The sequence below is a fragment of the Vidua chalybeata genome, chromosome 13 (genome assembly GCF_026979565.1).
Source record: "Vidua chalybeata isolate OUT-0048 chromosome 13, bVidCha1 merged haplotype, whole genome shotgun sequence".
Taxonomy (NCBI): Eukaryota; Metazoa; Chordata; class Aves; order Passeriformes; family Viduidae; genus Vidua; species Vidua chalybeata.
The window spans coordinates 18,342,545-18,360,084 of record NC_071542.1 but is presented as its reverse complement, the minus strand read 5'-3'; the positions used below and the strand labels follow the sequence as shown (position 1 = coordinate 18,360,084).

General features: G+C 49.2%; 1 protein-coding gene across 1 annotated transcript in view; it reads left to right on the top strand.

Annotated features, from left to right (window-relative positions):
• Nucleotides 1-1,787: 1,787 nt before the first annotated feature.
• The window catches only part of IGDCC3 (immunoglobulin superfamily DCC subclass member 3), a 101,235-nt gene continuing 85,482 nt past the window's right edge, over nt 1,788-17,540 (top strand). Inside the window, exons 1-2 of the mRNA XM_053954750.1 lie at nt 1,788-1,995; nt 11,751-12,056. Coding sequence (XP_053810725.1) covers nt 1,929-1,995; nt 11,751-12,056 — 373 coding nt within the window. The 5' untranslated portion in view covers nt 1,788-1,928. The remainder of the gene's footprint in view (nt 1,996-11,750; nt 12,057-17,540) is intronic.

Here is a 17,540-nt window from a genome sequence, read left to right as displayed (position 1 = left end):
CAGCCCCTGGGTCCTGCCAGGGCACATGGCAGCGAAAGCACACAAAATCTGTGGTTAGCAGGGAAAGCAGCCCTGTAAAGCACATAGTACTCAATTTCTCTTGGAATTATTAATTCCCACAAGCCATCCTCAGTAATAGTGGCCACAAGTCCATGATGGCTTCAAGCGTTACATAAATGCTGATGGGGCCCCATGGCAGGAGCCAGGGAGTCGGAGCAAGAGCACGGCTGGTGCCAAAAGGTCAGGGACAGCACAGAAATTCAGATGTTTTTGAGAGGCTGGTGGAGCCAGAGCAAATTCTTCCCTAGCTGAAGGAGCCTCGTATAGCTCAACCCTCTGCTAAACGAAGGAAGCTTTAATGTGGAGCAGATGTAGTGACGTCTTCTTTCCTCGTTAGCTGACTCCGACATGCTCAGGGTGCACCATCCAGGGGAGCCTCACATTGCTCCTCTTCACAAAGGGTTTTTCACCAGATTTCTAGGAATGGTTACAGGGTTTAGTAACCCAGTCCACAAAATCTGGTTTTAGTCTGAAGAAACAAATTGGTTAGGATTGACTTTTATTTCATTTTAGTTCCTTTTTGCCAAGCAAACACCACAAAACACTGAGCTGTCTTTGCAGAGCTGGCTTTTGCTGGCTTTTGCTGCTAGAAGTAATGATATGAGTTATGTTTGTGGAGAACATGGGCCAAGGGACAGGATAGGATCAGTTGAAAGGCACAAAATACTGCGTGGGCACAGGGGGTGAGAGCCTTGTAAGAACACATTCTCCTTATTTCATACCAGGAGGGCAGACAAATTATCCTGCTGTGGCAGGATTTAGGAGCAGACTCATCCCTTACTGGGTCCTTCCTCACTGGGGGCATCTTCAGGGTGAGCAGGCTGGTCCAACACCTGCATTACTGACTCGAGTAAGTCACTTAGGATAGCATTAAAATCGGGAGCACAGAGGTGGGACAAGCCAAGCTCTTCTGCGTTCCTGTTGCCCCAGTGAAGGGAGACAGGTGAGGGGAAGCCTCCTGATGTATCCCTGTAATCCCTGGAGCTCTGTGAAGGGAGCCCCGGGAAGTGGAAGTGGCGAGGGGAGATCTGTGAGGGGGCTCCGGTGACAGGGAGGGGACAGCCTTGAGGGGGTCTCTGGTGAGGGAGACACACGAGGGGAGACCGGTGACGGGAGACTCCTGAAGCAGCTCTGGTGAGGGGAGACCTGTGGGGCTGCCTCAGTGACGGGAGAGCGGTGAGGGGGCACCGGTGACAGGGCTTCGGTGTGGGGGAGCCCCGTGAGGTGGCACTGGTGAGAGCAGCCCTGTGAGGGGAGCCTCGTGAAGTGGCACCAGTGAGGGGAGACCCGTGAGTGGGTTCTGAAGAGAGGGCTCCTGTGAAGGGAGAAACGCGAAGGTGTTCCGGTGAGTGAGACACATGAGGGGAGATCGGCGAGGCTCGACCCGTGAGTGGGTTTTGAGACGTGCTCTATGACGGGAGCTCTGGGACGGGAGTGCCGTGAGGGGGCTCCGGTGAAGGCAGACCCATGAGGCTCCCTGCACACTCCCCGCGGGTCCCGGGCGCGGAGTGGCCCCTCACGGAGCCGCCCCCGCCCCTCAGCCCGGCCGGCGCTGCCGGCGCCCCGGCGAATGCGCAAGATGGCGCAAGGCGCTGCCCGCCCCCCGCCCGCCGGCGGCCCCGCTCCCTCAGCGCCGCCCCCCGCCCGCCCGGCGCGGCGGCGTGTTCGCGCCGAGGGCAGCACCGCTGAGAGCCGCTTTTCCCCTTTTTTTTCCCCTTTCCTTTTTTTCCCCTCCCTCTCCCGCCCTCCCCACAGCTGGGGGTGGTTCTCGCCTGGCCGCCCTCCCTCCTCCCTTCCCTCTCTCTCTGCCGGCGGGCTGCTCCCTCCCCGTGGGGCGCAGGGAGGCGAGCCCGCCCGCCCGGGATGCCATGGCTCCGCCGGGCTCCGCGCTGCCCGCCTGCCTGCTGGGGCTGCTGCTGCTTGTCTGCCGCGGAGGTAAGAGCCGGGCTGGGCTGGGGGAGCGGGCGGGGGCGCGGACATGGACCTGCCGCCGCCGCGCCCGGCACCGGCGCCGCTCCCCGCGGCCGCTCCGTCCGCCCGTCCTTCCAGCACTTCGCGTCCCCTCGTCACCCCCGAGGTGGCCAGGGCATTGCTCGTCCCCTTGTCTCTCGCCATCCCCGCCGCCGGTCCCGTTTCCCCTCGCTCGTCCGCGGTCACTGGCAGCTCCCCGTGTGTCCGCCGGTGCGGCGTGGGGGTCCCCGCGGGTCAGCATCCCTCCGCGGGAACGGGGCGCGTTCCTCCGGGAGGGCGAGCAGGAGTCGTGGCTTGCGGCTGCGGAGTCCCGCACCAGCCCATCCCAGCGCCTTCATGCGCAGAGATCCCGAAGTGCTCCCCAGAAACTGTGCTTCCAGTTGGAAACCGCTTGTGCGGGGGGCTCTAGGGAGGGACGGTGGTGTTAGTGGAGCCCGAGCCCCCATCGCTAGCACTGGGGAAGGGTGTGGTGGCTGCCGGGGCAGTGGCGTGTCTGGCCATCCACCCGTGCCCGGATCGTAAGAGCCGCCGGGATCGTCACCGCGGTGGGAGCGGGAGGCAGCGCCCGACGGACGCGTCGCGTTCGTCCGCAAAGGCTATGATAGCGACAGAGATGTTGGGAGATAAGTTGCAGGGATGAGGGCGAGCAACTTCAGACTTACAAGTATATTGTGCTCTCCTGTAACGCTAGCTCTGTCCGCATTGGTAACACAGTCCACCTGGTCGGACTACAAAACATCAAAAGAGAGCTTTCCCTGGACCTACTGTGCACATGTCCTGCAGATAAATGACAGTGTTTTTCTTCTGCTGGTGTTGCTACTTAAGCATGGGTCTAATCTGACAAAGATGCTGTTCTGCAGCAAAATACCCGTGTGCATCCTGTTCTAGTCTCTCTTTAACAGCCTTCTAGATAAGGAAAAGTAGGAACTGAGCAACCTGGGCTAGTGTAAGGTGTCCCTGCCCATATGGGGGGGTTGTAAGGAGATGGTCTTTAAAGTCTCTTGCAACCCAAACCATTCTGTGCTTATTCTATGAACTATTAAAAAAAAGCCCTGTAAGCAGCCCAGCATGGTCAGAGGGAGAAAAGTGTGTGTTAGATTTATCAAAGATTAGCTGCTAGGGTGTTTAGAAAGCAAAGCTGTGGGTTAGTTGTATCATAAATCTCGCCACGTGGTCCGTAGCAACCGCGCAAGGAGGAGAAGCCAGTGTAACTCGCGGAAAATAGAAGTGGATGTAACGAAGCAGGTCTTGTTATTATGTTAAGATTCCTGAGTAGTAAAATGAGGATGGTTTAAAAAGTTTGTTTTGTTTTGTTTTTTAAGAGGAAAGGAAAAAAAGTGAATATTTGAAAGCAGAACTTTAGCAACTTGAATTTGTGTCTAGGTTATTGCCTGCTGCTGTCCAATTTGCTCTGTGTGTTTGTTTATGCTGCGCCTTGGCGGGTCAGTGGCTCCTGACTTCAGAGTGTGTTTTGCTGGCCCCGCTGAGGAGTGTTTGGCTACACTTTCAAAGTTTTTTGGTTCTGACGGTTTTTTCCCCCCCTTCGGTGGATTTCTGTGCTCTCAACGTGGTTAACAGCGAGGTAACGTGTTTGTGCGCTCTGCTGAGTTTAATAAACCCTCCCGCGTCAGTGTCAATGAGCGCCGGAGCAGCCTCGCCGGGGATGCCGTGTCGGAGCAGTGCGGCGCTGTGCGGGACACGATGCTCCACTCCCAGCCCTGTGGTTTTCAAACTCCCCAAAATGCTGGTCTGGCGACTGTGAACCAGGCACTGGGAGCTGTTGGTCAGCGTGCAGGAGTGGGCTCAGCAGCGAGACGGTATTTTCTTTCTTTCTTTTTTTTTTTTTTTTTTTTAATTTCCTGGAGCTCTTTGTTCTGGGTGGTGGACAGCTTTTGTCTGTTATTGCTGAGCCCGGCATTCAAAGGCAGGCATAGGATACAAGAGGCTCCCCGGCTCTGCTCAGTAACAGCCTTGGAATTAAACATTGTCATTTATGCTTAAGTAGGCTTAACTTCTAAATTATTGAAGCTATAAGCTTTCACTAATTTTTTACTCTGTATGGCTTTGTTGTCTTTTTTCAGACAAAAAAAAAAGGATTGATTTCTACTAAATTGGTGTAATACCCTGTCTTTTTTCTTAATATACATAGAGAGTATCAGGTATCATTTCCCCAGTAACTGTCAGAGACTTGGTATGAAATTCAAGCTCATGTTTGGGCTTCGTTTCTCTTGGGAGTTCAACAGGGGAATCTCAGGACGTGGTTTTCCCGCGTGGAGGCAGCAGGCAGCCCATGAAATGGGGCAGGCGTCGCACAGCCGTGTCAGCAGGCACCACCTTTGGGACCTGTGCTCGGGGCGAAGCTGGCACAGTGGTGTGAGTGTGCAGCCACCCGTGCTTGTGGCACTCAGGTGTCTGCTGGGGCCACCATGGTGCCAGAATTAAACTTTGGAAGTGTATAAAGCAAGGTGAGAGAGGGGGCAACAGGACAGGTTGCTCCCCTTATAATCTGCCCCACCACCCCTGGCAAAGGGGGTTAGAAATATTAAGTTGATGTAATTGTGCTTCTTCTTGTTACCTGTCAGGCTCTGGATCTGGCACAGAAGAAGTTCCCATGCTCACTTAGGAGCTTGTAGAGGGTTCCAGGGGAGAGGATCTGGGCAGAGAGTCCCAGATCCAGGATTACAGCTTGGCTCCCCACTCCCTTCCATCCTGTTTAATCCCAATTTTGGCCCCTGTGCTGTCAGCCTGGCATGGGCCAGCATGGTTAAGCTCAGCAGCAGCACTGCCTGGCAGAGAGCTGCAAAACTGCTTTCATTTTATTTGCGCAAATGAGAAAGTCTCTCTCCCTCTTTTTCTGTCTGCCTGAACTTTTTTATTTCCAATTTCCTTATTTCTCAAGGGTCCTGTGTCACAGTGTGTGAAGTGCCAAGCAGTGACCCCATGCAATGCCAGCCCTTGCTTCACAGCCCCTTAGACTCTGCTCCAAAGCCATGGGATGAGCAGATCATGTACTTAATTTTGCAGCCTGCAGCAGCTCTGGGACAGAAGATGCTTTTTTCTCTGTCCCTTTCCCCCACAATATTTCAAGCTTTGCACTCCTGGGCTTCTGGCCCATTATATTGTCCTTTTATTTAACTAACAAAACAATGCAAGAATCTACCTCTGCAGATTAAGAATTCCCATTTAAATAAGTTACCTAACATTAGTCAGAAACAGGAATAGTCCATTCAAAATTACTTTGAAATCACAGACTTATTTGAACTTTAGTGGAGCTTTTAGTTTTACAGAGTTTAGAAACTAATAAATTATGTAGCAGGGCTCATGAAAATCTACCCGAGTCTGCTTATCCAAAAGAATATCCAACATTTTGGTTTTGCAGGAAAATAAAAATAATTGTTTACACATGTTCAGGAGTCATTGGCAAGCATATAAAACTGATGGTTAAGAAGGAGAACATGTCAATAATTTAACTTTAAGAGACAAGAGAGGCAAATAGGCGAGCGCATGAGGAAAGCACAGAGCACACTGATCTGGCCTTGCTATTATATCAGATGTCACCGTTGTATTGCACCTTCCACTCGAGAGCAGCCCAGTCACTTAACAACCCAGACCTGCTCCGTGTTGGTAATTTAAAACCAGAGTTTCAGAGCGGAGTCAAGGATTTGCTGCCTGTTTTTTTTGTTGTTCTTGCACATGAGATTGTGTTGATGATGGCAAATCGGGATGTGGGTCGTGGTGAATGGTTCTGCTGAGCTGTGAAGATGCTTTTGCAGAAGGGTCGTTGCTGCTGAAACCTGAGAGTACGTGAAAAGAGAGAGAGGAGCTCTTGTTTCAAGGCGCTGGTTTTGGAGCGAGCAGGGATCCATGCAGTGCTCGGTTCCTTGAAAAGAGCAAGATGCTCTCCTCCATCCTGAATTTCAGGGTGGGAGGAGATAAGGCAGAGGGGATGGCAGGGAGGAGAGAGCGCTGAGTTTGCTTTTTGTAATTGTATTGAATACTAATTGTATCCCCCGGATAAAATTAAGAGTTTCAAAGTTTATCATGTGCACACTAACTTTCCTGTGGAAAGACCTTTCCTTCCCTTTCCTTGCATGCCATCCCTTCCTGCCAGAACTCAAGCTGAAATTCAGGGGCTTGGTGGCAGGGCTGTGTTGGCTGGTGGGGTTTGGCACTGTGACGCCAAGGCGCCTGTGGCTCTTTTGGCAGCCTTGTGCCATCATGCCAGCCACCATCTCTGATCCACGAGCACAATCACACACTGAGTGGCCAGTCCATTTCCTGCTGGATCTGTGCAAGGGCCTGGCTGTGGGGACAGCCACTTCCCTGATGTTTTCCTGCAGGGTCAGGGAATGAACCGGCTGTTCCCCGTCCTACGTTAAAGCAGCCTTGGGAGCTGAAGCCTGGGGGACCCTGGCTCTGGTACAGCATTTCCCATCTTGGCTGTGCCTTTGCTCTGTATTTGTGTTTCCTGCTCTGTGTTTGTGTTGCTGATGCCCTCTGTGGTGAGGCTGTGATCTGGTCAGGGCTGTTAAATACGTGGGGAATGCAAATAACAGCGCATCCTACTCGGCTTGCTGCCATGCTCTCAGGATGCCTCGCTGTGGATGGAGCTACTGTGGGTAATTAGCTCAGGAAAGGTCTTTGCCCTTTCCAGCTATACCAACAGGTTTTATCCTGCCTTCTTTAGAGATGGGGGAGCCCACAAGGACTTGGAGCTTGTCCTAGAAAGGCTCTTTGTGCTGTGAATGCTTCCAGCTTCCACAGTATTCAACAAGCAACCTCCTGGGATTTGCTCAGTCTGGTCTCAAACATCTGAAAATTATTTGGGGCAACTTCTCTTCAGTTAAAATCGGTGTCCCCATTGAGGGCAGTGATGCTGGGTGTTTTTGGGCTCTCTGTCAGGTGGCTGAGAGGTTGTGTTATCCCTCTCTTTTAGAAGGTCAGAGACCTCCTGCAATTGTTTAATGAGTGGATGTGGTTTATGCTCCCTGATGGAAAAATCGCTTTATATAACCTCCCATCCAAAAGGAAAGGGAATAAAAAATTCTGAGCTAGTAAACTTTACTGCCAGCAAGATGTGGGGCCTGTTACAGCCTATTCTCCTCTTCTTTAAATGTAAATTTTCTGGATGCCCTAAAGAGCCAATTTGCACTTTACTGCAGTGCAGTGCTTTTCTCCTTAGGGTCTGGGTCAGGCTCAAGGAGATTTAAGAGGGCACCAGCTGGATTTTTAGGCTGCCAATTTCATCAGCCTGAAGCTTGTTATAATCTGTTGGAGGACATCTTTCAGGTCCATATATCTCTTCCTTCCATATCCTTCCATCTGCAGAAGGATTTGAATGAAAAACAACCCACCATTGGAAAAACAGGAGCTATTTTTCATGTGCCAACCTGCATCCAGGTTTTTGGTCCTGATACTCACCTATAAAATCCCACTAAAATCCTCTGGTCCTGCACATCTTCTTTTGGCTTTATTGGAGCAGGACTGGAGTGGTTATCCTTGGTGGTGGTTATGCTGCTGATTAAGGCTGTGTTAGGCTGGGAATAAACACAGTAAATCAGAAGGCGGCAAATTTGTGCTGATGTGAGGCAATTTGCAGGTGGATGTCGTGCTGTTCGTGTGATGAGGAAGGAGCTGATGCTTCCTTGGTCTCCCCAGCAGTGCTCCCAATGATGCTGCACCAGGAAAAGTGGGGTGGATCCAATTGCTCTCACAATATCTCGCCTTGCCACAAGCTCAGAGCGGGCCATTGGCAGCTTATTTCATCCCTCTGTGATTAATGTTCCCTGTCTAGAACAGGAGTAATAATATGGGCTTCATCTGTCAGGACCATGTGCTCCCAGGGCAGGGATGGCCCTGCTGGCTGCGGGTCTGGATGGGGTCCAGGAGAATGAGCCAGGATGTGACTGAGGTCCATGGCAATGGATGTCACCGCTAATTAGAGCGGTGACATTAGTCAGCCACTGAAGCACAGGAGGAAAAGCCAAAATTGTGTTTCCCAAATGGAAAAGGACAATACAGGGGTACCAGCAAGTTCTTTTGAAGCCCTGAATGTGCATCACAATGTCAAGTAAAAAATAATTAAACTTTTTTTTTTTTAAATATACTTCAAAGTGTCTTTTAAGCTTCCCATTAATTCAAAGTTCTTTCTCTCAGCACTAAATAAATCTCTTGGTTCAAAAGCACAAGTGCTAATTGGTTTCTCTGAGTATGCCTGGCTGCTTGATCAATAGGGGAAATAGTTTTTGTTAAATATTTGCACATATAGTCACATATTATATTGCTCAGGGAGATGGTAAATGTTTCTCAAAAGGAGACTTGTAGAATGAGGATTCTAGTAACTTCCTTGTGGCCTTTATGTCAGAGCTAATCACGCTTCCTGCCTCCATCCCTTTGCAGAGAGCAAAGCAGTTTTCCCTCACGCGCTGCCGGTGTCGAGACAAGCGGGCTGTTCAGCTGCCTGCCTGACGCCCCGGCTCCAACTGCAAACTCGAGCTGCCACGAGCAGAGTTGTACAGTTCCTGCCTCGAGCAGGGAGTGCCTGTGAGCCATGCTGCCTCGCAGTACGTTTTGGGAGGTACCTGGGATGTTGTGGGATTAGAGGGGTTTGGATACACAGCCAGCTGTTGAAGAGGGATGGGGCTTTCAGACTCCCTGAGTGAATGTGCACAGCCTCAGCAATTTTCTTGCCATCTCTCAATTAATTGCACTTTTACTATTTCCATGTGCCTTTGGAGTGTCATTTACTTCCAACTTTGCAGCATCATTTCTGTGCCTCACTGGTAACCACAATCAGTTCTTTATGCTGATGGAATTGGGTGGATTCCTTTCTCCCACCATTGCCTCCTTATCTGTCTGTGTTTTCCCTCTGGCTCCTCTGAGCTGATCTCTAGAGCAAACACCAGGAATCTTCTTGTCCCACCGTGGAGATTCCTCTGGGAGTGTCTGTCCCTTTGTCTCTCATCCTGAGCATCCCACAAAAAGAGGGCTCTGTGTTCAGAGTCTGCCTTTAAGAGAGGTGAAAGACAGAGCTTGGCTTCTCCCAGATCCCCAGATAGTGTGAACTAGCTTCTCCCCATACATCTGGTTAGTTGGTCACCTGGCCCTGAAACTCCAGGAAGGAGGCAGCAAGATTTCTTCAAGGTCTGATAAACATCCCATGAGAAAAACCTGAGTTGAGTTGGAATTTGGGTGCTTCTGGACACTGCAAGGTGTCTACAGGTAACAAACCAGTTGCACAGTGTCATGCCTCAAGGCACAGTCCTGCTCTTGAGTGCAGCCCAAGGAAACCCCAGGACCGGTGTCCGTCCCCACTCCAGCGAGTGTCTGAGGACCCCAGTCCTAATTACGGGCGTCATCACTCCTGCAGTTCGAGCAGCCCGGAGTGAGGATGCAGACGGAATGTTTATGGAGGCAAACATGATTATCTCCAATCACAGGCCTTAATGATGGTTGTTATAATGACAGCAATTGTAGGAAGGGCATGTAATTATGTTGATTCTTCCTTTTGTTGTACATATAATAATAAGCTGTTTTATCTAAGAGTACAGGGGTGCTGGGGGAAGATGGGGCATTTATTTAATTATGGGTTTTTTTCTGATTGCGCATTAGGCTAAATCCTGAAATCTTCAATTTTCTGGAGTCACAAGTCCCTCTTGTCTCAGTATCAGCATGCAAGGGTCCTTATCCTACCTAACTCACCAGAGCACCCACACAGGGAAAGGGGCCCCAGCATGGTGTTGAGACTCTGGCCACTTTGCAGAAAAATGCGGAGCATTCATCTAATTCCTTAATTTTCACCAAAAAAAAGTAATTGATGGGTTTGTGCTGGCTGCAGTCTGACTTGCTGAGAGGACCCCAGGGCTATCTCATAAAAAAGGAGTCACAGTGAGTGATAGATCACCGAGATGGCTGGAGCTAGCCTGACATTTTAAGACTTAATGGGTTAATAAAGTGTGTGTTTTAGGTGCCTGTCACTAAGTGGGGTTTGTCCATTCCTTGCACACACTCATACCTCGTTGGCAGTACCTTTGGCCTGGCCCTGCAGTACCACTGCTGTCTTTGTCTGCTCCGTCCATCTGCCTCGGCTCAGGTTGCACTCAATGTTTATCCCCTGTAATCCAATTTAAGTTGCCGTAGAAAGCAGTGGGGATTTACAGAAAGAAAGAAAAAAAATCTCACTGGGTTTGCAGAGCAGAAAAGACAGACTTTTTTTTCTTCTCTTTCTTTAGTGTAACTGCCTCTTCTCATCTCTGTTATTCTTGCTATGCATTAACAGTCTGCTCTCCACCCTGCTTTTGAGTCTAATGTGGGGGGATCCTGTCCTTGGTGGGGTCTGTATGAGGGACAGGCATTACAAAGCCTGTGCTGTGGCCGGTGTTTGGCAAGAGATATTGCTTGTGTGCATCCCAATTCTGTGAGCATCTGTGGAGTTGGTTCCCCTGAGCCTGTGAAAGAGGAAAGAAGCTTTATCACAGGTTGGGAAACCCCAGCCTTGAAGGACCAATGCAGAAGTGAACTGTTGGAAAGGCTCTCTCTTGATATTTGGATGAAACTGTAGTTTTCTTACTCTGCTGGAATTTCTTCACCATTGCTCCTCTTTAAAAAAACTCAGTTCACCTCCATCCCTGCATTTACAGCCTTCAAATATCTATATAACTCCTGTTTCTTGGTCCCTTTTTGTCTTTCATGTCTGCATATATTTTGGCCAATCTTTAAGCAATAGTTCTATTTCTGTCATCTTCTGTAGTGTCTGATCATGACTGTAGGGCAAATTATACCCGCAAAAGGTGTGCAAGTGAAGCATAACATGCCAAGGACACAGCGTTTAAACGTGTTCTTGTGGCAAAAGAAGTAAATTAGAATGTATCTGTGTCAAGGGAAGTGAGGGTTTCCCTATTGTTGGTACAAATTCTGCAATAACTTATCTCTCATGGACATCGTTTAGCGTAATTGCTTTGCAAGAAACCTTTTGTGTGGCTGAGCCGGAACATTGTGCATTTGTATTTTGGTGCTTAACTTGCTCTTCATTAAGGGCTGAATAGCACCATGCTTTGCCTGTTACAGCGTGAGAGAGACCAAAGCGACAGAAGGGCACGGTGTTGCGTGCGAGAGGCAAACAGCCTCCTGCTCTGCCAAGCGGGAGGAGTGTCGGGAAGATGCCGGTGGCAATATGGTCTGAATCGGGAGCTGCTGATCCCCCCTTCGCCCCCGCCGGCTGTGCTGCAAACGGGTCTGGGGCACGGCGCAGCCCCTCTGCCTGGTTATGTGGAGAGAGGAATGGCTTCCCAGCACTGGTGTGCACTTCTCCTGGGCGGGGAATGGCTGACGCCCCATGCTTGTGCAAGTTTTAATTGTCTGATGCTGCGCACCTGCAATGGGAGGTGAAGAGGCAATCTTCAGGGGAGTATGGAGTGCAGCTAGGATTTTGCAAACCGCTGGAGGGGTGTGCCTGCCTGTCCCCTTCAGTGGAGCCTCCAAAGGCAGCCTTGAAAGACTTTGCCTATGGTTGTGCTTTAAGAAATTGTACCCTGAGGTTCAGAGAGTAAAGTCTTGGGAGGCAAAGCCTACCTCCTGTGGGTTTTGTATTTCTCGGAAACACTTGCAGTTTGTAGCACATTCAAAATATTTCCATCATCCCCTGTTTCCTGCCATAGCAGTTGACTCTTGCTGCTGCTCCTGGACATGCTGCTAACTCTGCCCTACTCTCTTAATTTTAGATTTTGGCCGTTCCTCTGAACTGGCATTCGTTGTGGAGCCTAGTGATGACATAGCAGTGCAGGAGCAACCGTTGATCCTCTACTGCCAGGTGGAGGGCATCCAGCCCATCACCATCACGTGGCGGAAGAATGGCGTGATGATCGTGGACAGTGAGAATGCCTTTATGTTGGCCAACGGGTCTCTCTACGTCTCCCGCTTCCAGAGGGTCCGGGGAGATGGGTCCTCGGATGAAGGCGAGTACGACTGCATGGCACAGAACCACTACGGGCTGCTGGTGAGCCGGAAGGCAAAGATTCAGGCAGCAAGTAAGTACAGACACTGTCCCACCCCCACCTCACAGGGCAATCCCACAAGGGGCACTGGCTTTGTTGGGAAGCAGGAGGGCAGCATGGTGGGTGCTGGGTTTTAATGGAGCGGGGATTAAAGAGAGGGAAGAGAGAAAAACCCTGGAGCTGGTGTCAAAATCTGGCTGGTGTCTAATCTATGTAGCTGTCCAAATGTGAGAGAAAAGCTCATCAGCTTTCTTGGGTAGAAAACTAAAAGCCACCTTCCAACAGCAAATTCTCTGTGTTGGAGGTGTAAGTCACATTAAAATCATGTGGTGAAGTCGTCTGTGGTTTGTGTATCTCCTGTGGTGAGTTTGGAAGCCCCTTTGCTGTGCGGCACAGCTGGGCTCTGCTTGGCAGGCAGCACTTCCCAAACCATAGGCGAAGACCTCCTGAAGGTCATGGTATCTTTCATTTTGTTATTTAATGCTAGCAGTGTAGAGGCAGCAAGATCTTATTTACTATCTGGTGTGGCAGTGCCTTTGGGGGCAAGGCTAACAACACCAGACAGATTGTCTGATGGGGGAGCCTGGAGGAGGAGAGAGATGAAAATGCCAGTGAGGGAATGAAATTTAAAGGTGGGGGAGGAAGAATTCCAGGGCAGGCTGTGACTCCAGCTCTGCACACTTCCTGACATTAGCCCATTGCTTTGTCCTGGCCAGAGCTGTTTGTCCTGTTGGATCTCCTGGTTCTCCCTTGTCAGCACTGGTTGCTGGTTGGTGTTTGTCCCAGGACTGACACCCAGCAGAACTGGGGGGTCCGTGGTGGTTTCTGTCCCTGTTGTGTTGGTGGCTCTCTTTGCCCACAGACTGTCTGGGGGCTCTGGGAGTGCAGCCACTGATTCTTTTTGCATTCAAGCAGAAGTTGCTGCTGGATGTAATTTCCATGTGAGTGTGAGGAGGGGTGTGTGGTACAGCTGCGAGACCTGGTGGAACACTGGTTTGTTAAGTTTTCTGAAGGATTCTCCAACTTGTTTGGGAGATGGCTACTGCTCTTCTTTCTGTGCAAGCAACTTACTAATGCTTCTGTTGCAATTGCAAATATCACTATGATTTTTTGGTGCAAAGCAGGAAAAGTCTAAGGCACAGTTTGGGGCTGAGGTCTTGTCTGCATTCCCCAAACTGGGGGGGCCTTTTGGAACGCTGCCGCCCACTCCCCGCAGTGCCAGGGCCGGCTGGCAGCCCACCAAGGGAACACTCCAGCCCTTGTGTATAACAATTCCCCAGTACATGAAGTGGCCATCTGCAAACCTAGCTTTTCAGGAGTGTAAGAAGTGACATTGTCCAGGAGCCAAGGGCTTTGGGGCCGTGCCAGATTAGCAGCTGGATCTCAAACTTGTCAGTCTTGTGGTGCTAAACCTTGGAGCACTTTTGGTGAATGGCTCTGGCATTTATGAGCTGGAAGCCGACTCATGCACAAGCACAATGCCAAACTTCTTGGACCTGTAAACTGGAGACATGAGAGCCAGAGGAATTACCTTTGAGATTGTGGATTGTCAATAAACACTGTTATCTTGGCTCCTGCATCAATATGTATGTGATGTGCTGTGTGTCCCTGAATAGTATTTCCTTTTGTAGCCATAGTTTCACATGAATCAAAATGAAAAAGGGATCATGTTGAAATGCTCTGGACTCTATTCTAGCTTCAGGCTTGGTTTGTTGCCAGCCCTGACAAGAGGTCTGGGTGAAGCCAGCACAAACAGAGAGCTCCCCCGGCCTTGATGCCACAGGTGCGTGCAAATAAAGGGAATAAAACAGGATGTTGTGGGCAAATGTAACCTGCTGCTCAGGGCAAGCTCCCCTGCTGTGCCTGAGCCGCAGGAACACACACTTGCACTTAGGACTCTGCTTAATCGTAGATGAAATCTCCTGAGAGTGAATCACAGTTGTACCCTGAGCCCCCAAGTCTCAGGGTGATTACACACAAGAGACAGTGATTTTCCTTGCTCCAAGTCCCAGTCAGCAAGTCAAAGGAGAAGGGTAATTATCCCCATTTTAGGGACCTTTGCATCGAAGGAATGGGTGCTGGCTGCCTGGAAGGGAAAAAAACCCAAGCGCTAAGCAGACCTTTGCGGAGCAGAGTAAATACTGCCGGTGGGTAAAACCTCATCCCAGTGCTGATCTCTTCTTCCCTCTGAGCCTGACATCTGAACACAAAAGCAAAGGAGAAATAAAAACCTTTCACAAACAAAAATCTTGAAAGTTGATCAAGGCTGTGCTACAGAGGAATAAAAGAGATCTGACAGAGTGGAGCCCCTCGAGAGCTCTGTTGCACTTTTCGCTGTCTTCAAAGGCAGGCTGTTAGTCTCGTATCACCGTTACAGACCCGGGTCTTTGTGTTATTGCTTGGAATATAATCTTCTTGAGGAAGATTACATTCTTGAGGAATGTACATATTTGCATTCAGGAAATGTGGGCTGGATATCATATTTTTATGTTTCAAATTTACTTCAACACTTGGCATTGAGTGAAATTTAACTGGAAGAATATGCTGCTCTCAGCCCTGATGGGCTCAAGGTGCTGGCAGTTTCCTCACCAAGGGGGTGTGTCTTAAACCCTTCCTCTTAAAAATTAACTCAGTAAATTGGTTTCATTAAGTTCTGGGGTGTTTCTGTATGTCACCATTATTAATCAAAGATACTCAGCGGAAGGAAGCGGACCTTGGGTGGTTTGTGGACTGGCTGGTCAGGTGCTAAAAACATTGATAATATTTTTGTAGTGTAACTGTTTTTTTGAACAAGCACAAGTGTGCAAGAAGCCTACGTGTGACTGAGCTGAGCAGGGAGGCCCTCAGCTTTCCTACCCTCTGCCTAACACCCCAGTTGGAATTCTTTCAGTTGCTGTTTCTGTGTCTGTTCAAACCCTGGTGTGTTAGTTTAAAAGGTTGTGGAATGCAACATGTTTTTATTATCTGATCAGGTTATTGAATACAGATCTTTTCTGTCTCTCAATGACAGTTTCGTAGTTTCACATGACTCCAAGCTGTCTTAATTAAAATCAGTTTCATAGTCAGAATGTTCTCTGGAGGCACCGCTTGGCTGTGTTTTCACAGGTCTCTGAGGAGCTGGATTTCCCCTATGCATGCCAGAAGCTGAACATGCTTTGGCTCTCTGTGGATGAAGATACCCTCTCAGCAATTTTAACATCCAGAGTCCACTCCTCAGGAAGGTGGGCTCCCCAGAACACAGCCACCTTTCTTCTCATCACCACCCTTTACTTAACTTGGCCTCACTTGCGGCAACACTCACTTGCTCTGATTGTGTCATCTCGTGGCATTTCCAGCTCCTTTTGCCAATGCTGTAATTTGATGGACCTGGCTCCACATCATCATAAATCACAGCCCAGCCAGTGGAGTAAGACCCATTGATTATATCACTCAATAACAAGCAGTTACCACTAATTGGAAATCACCATCAAACTGGGTATCAGATCAGGCTCTGCACATATCCAGCCTGAGAGTAGCAGTTTTCCCTGTTTGATCTGATGCTTAAAAAAAAACCCTAAAAAACAAAACAAAAAACCAAACCAAAACCCCACAAAAAAAAAAAATCCCCCAAAAAAACCAACAACAAAAAAACAACAACAAAAAAAAAACACCACACACCAAAAAAAGGAACAAGAGGAATTAAGTCAATGGTGCAATTTACAGCCAAAGAGATTTCTTGGAGTTTAGATTTCTTGGAGTTTGGTGAATTCGACCTGCCCAGTATTTGAAGTACTGCAGGACCTGATAATAACTCTGGACAGATCTGAGCTTGTAAAGACATCTTCTTCACTATGTCTTGCAGTAGGGTGACTGGTTTGTAGTTAAGCATAGCAGAACACATCCCTGTGCTCTTCTCTTCTCCCTGACCCCCTTTCCTTCTGCATCCTGTCCCAAATTCTGCTCCTCCATCCCACTGTGTGTGGCTGTGCATGGCACTTACCCTGCCAGCAGGAGGGCAGAACTGATAGCTTGGGCAAGGCAGATGCTGTGACTCCTCTCTGCATGCACGGATCCCCGCAGACAGCAGCAGCAGCTCCCCTCGCCCAGCGTGGGGACAAGCATGCTGTCCCCACAAACACACTGGCCACTGTGACCTCGAGGCCAAAGGTCTTCAGGTCATCAGCAAGATATAGAAGTGGGTAGGGCTAGTGCATATGCAAACTTGCAGGTTGGTTTCCTTGCCAAGCTATGTGGCTAGGGGAGGAGGTTGGGAATCACAGAGATTTTAAAGCACCAAAGATCTTCCCATCATTTCAGCTCCTCTGCACAGAATATATTCAGGGTTTAACCTGCAGCCCCCTTTCCAGGCTCTGGGGTGGTGGGAAGAGCTGCTGAGCCCAAATAATGGCAGCATTTATAAGAGTGTAGAGACAAGAAGGAAGTCTAAAAGGATTAGGGAGAGACAAAGGGGGCTGATTATTTTATGGGTCACAATACAAGGCATTAGAGTGAGATCACAAAGGGATGTAATTACAAAAGAAGGCCATACTGGGGGGGATCAAACCAGGATTAGAGTGGGAAATGTTTTTACACAGTTTTGTTCCACTCATTATGAAGTTAGCATTTTAAATTAAGGTTTAAATAAGGTGGCACCAAAGTTGTCACCAAGGTATTTCCTGGGCAATGCCACTGTTCGGATGCAGATTGCGAGTCTCAGCTCAAAACATCAAGGCAGACCTTAAACACGTGGGTTTGCTGTTGGTTTCTCTTGTGCCTGTACAGTATCTGTGTTGTCAGCAGAGCCCCACCTATGGCTTGTGCTTAGGACAAGTTAATCTGTTTTTGCATTTGGAAGTGGGATACTTTTGTGACTCCTTGTTTTACTGGTGCAAAATGTGCTGGAGGTAAAGTTCTGCCCTGGTGTCAGTTACAGCTCTGGAGACATCTTCCTTTTACTCCCAGTAATGGTCATTTGAATTTTATTGCAGTTTAACTATTGGTGTTATGTACCAAGTTTCATCTGATTTTTTCCCCCCCATGTTGTGGCTCTGCTCATACCTACTGCCCTTTCTTCTCCAATGCTTAGCAGAAGGGCTCAGCCCTAATACCAGTGATGTTTTTATATTGTCTGTGCTTTGAGTGCTTATGGCAAGCCCAGAGCAAATTCTGGGCTTGCAGAAGTGGGTCTCAGAGGGGAAAAATACCCATGAGGAATAACTAAAGGGAAAAAAAGGAAAGCAAAAGAAATTAAGTAAAGCAGAAACACTGTGAGAGGTTTCCAGGAGATGGATATGATGGGTGAGTGGGTTATTTCCCTCCATCAGCTCTTTTGGCTGCCCCTAGGACATGCTGGTTCACATGACGCTGCCTCTCACATCTGTACTGTTGCAGTACAGTTGGCCCTGTGTGTGCTGCAAAACAAATGTACAAATATAGGAGTCACCAGGGGAAAATTGGAGATTTGACTGGGAATTTTAGTAGATTTGCAGGATTAAAAGAGTTTGTCACTTACCACCCACTGCATTTCAGCGTCTGCAT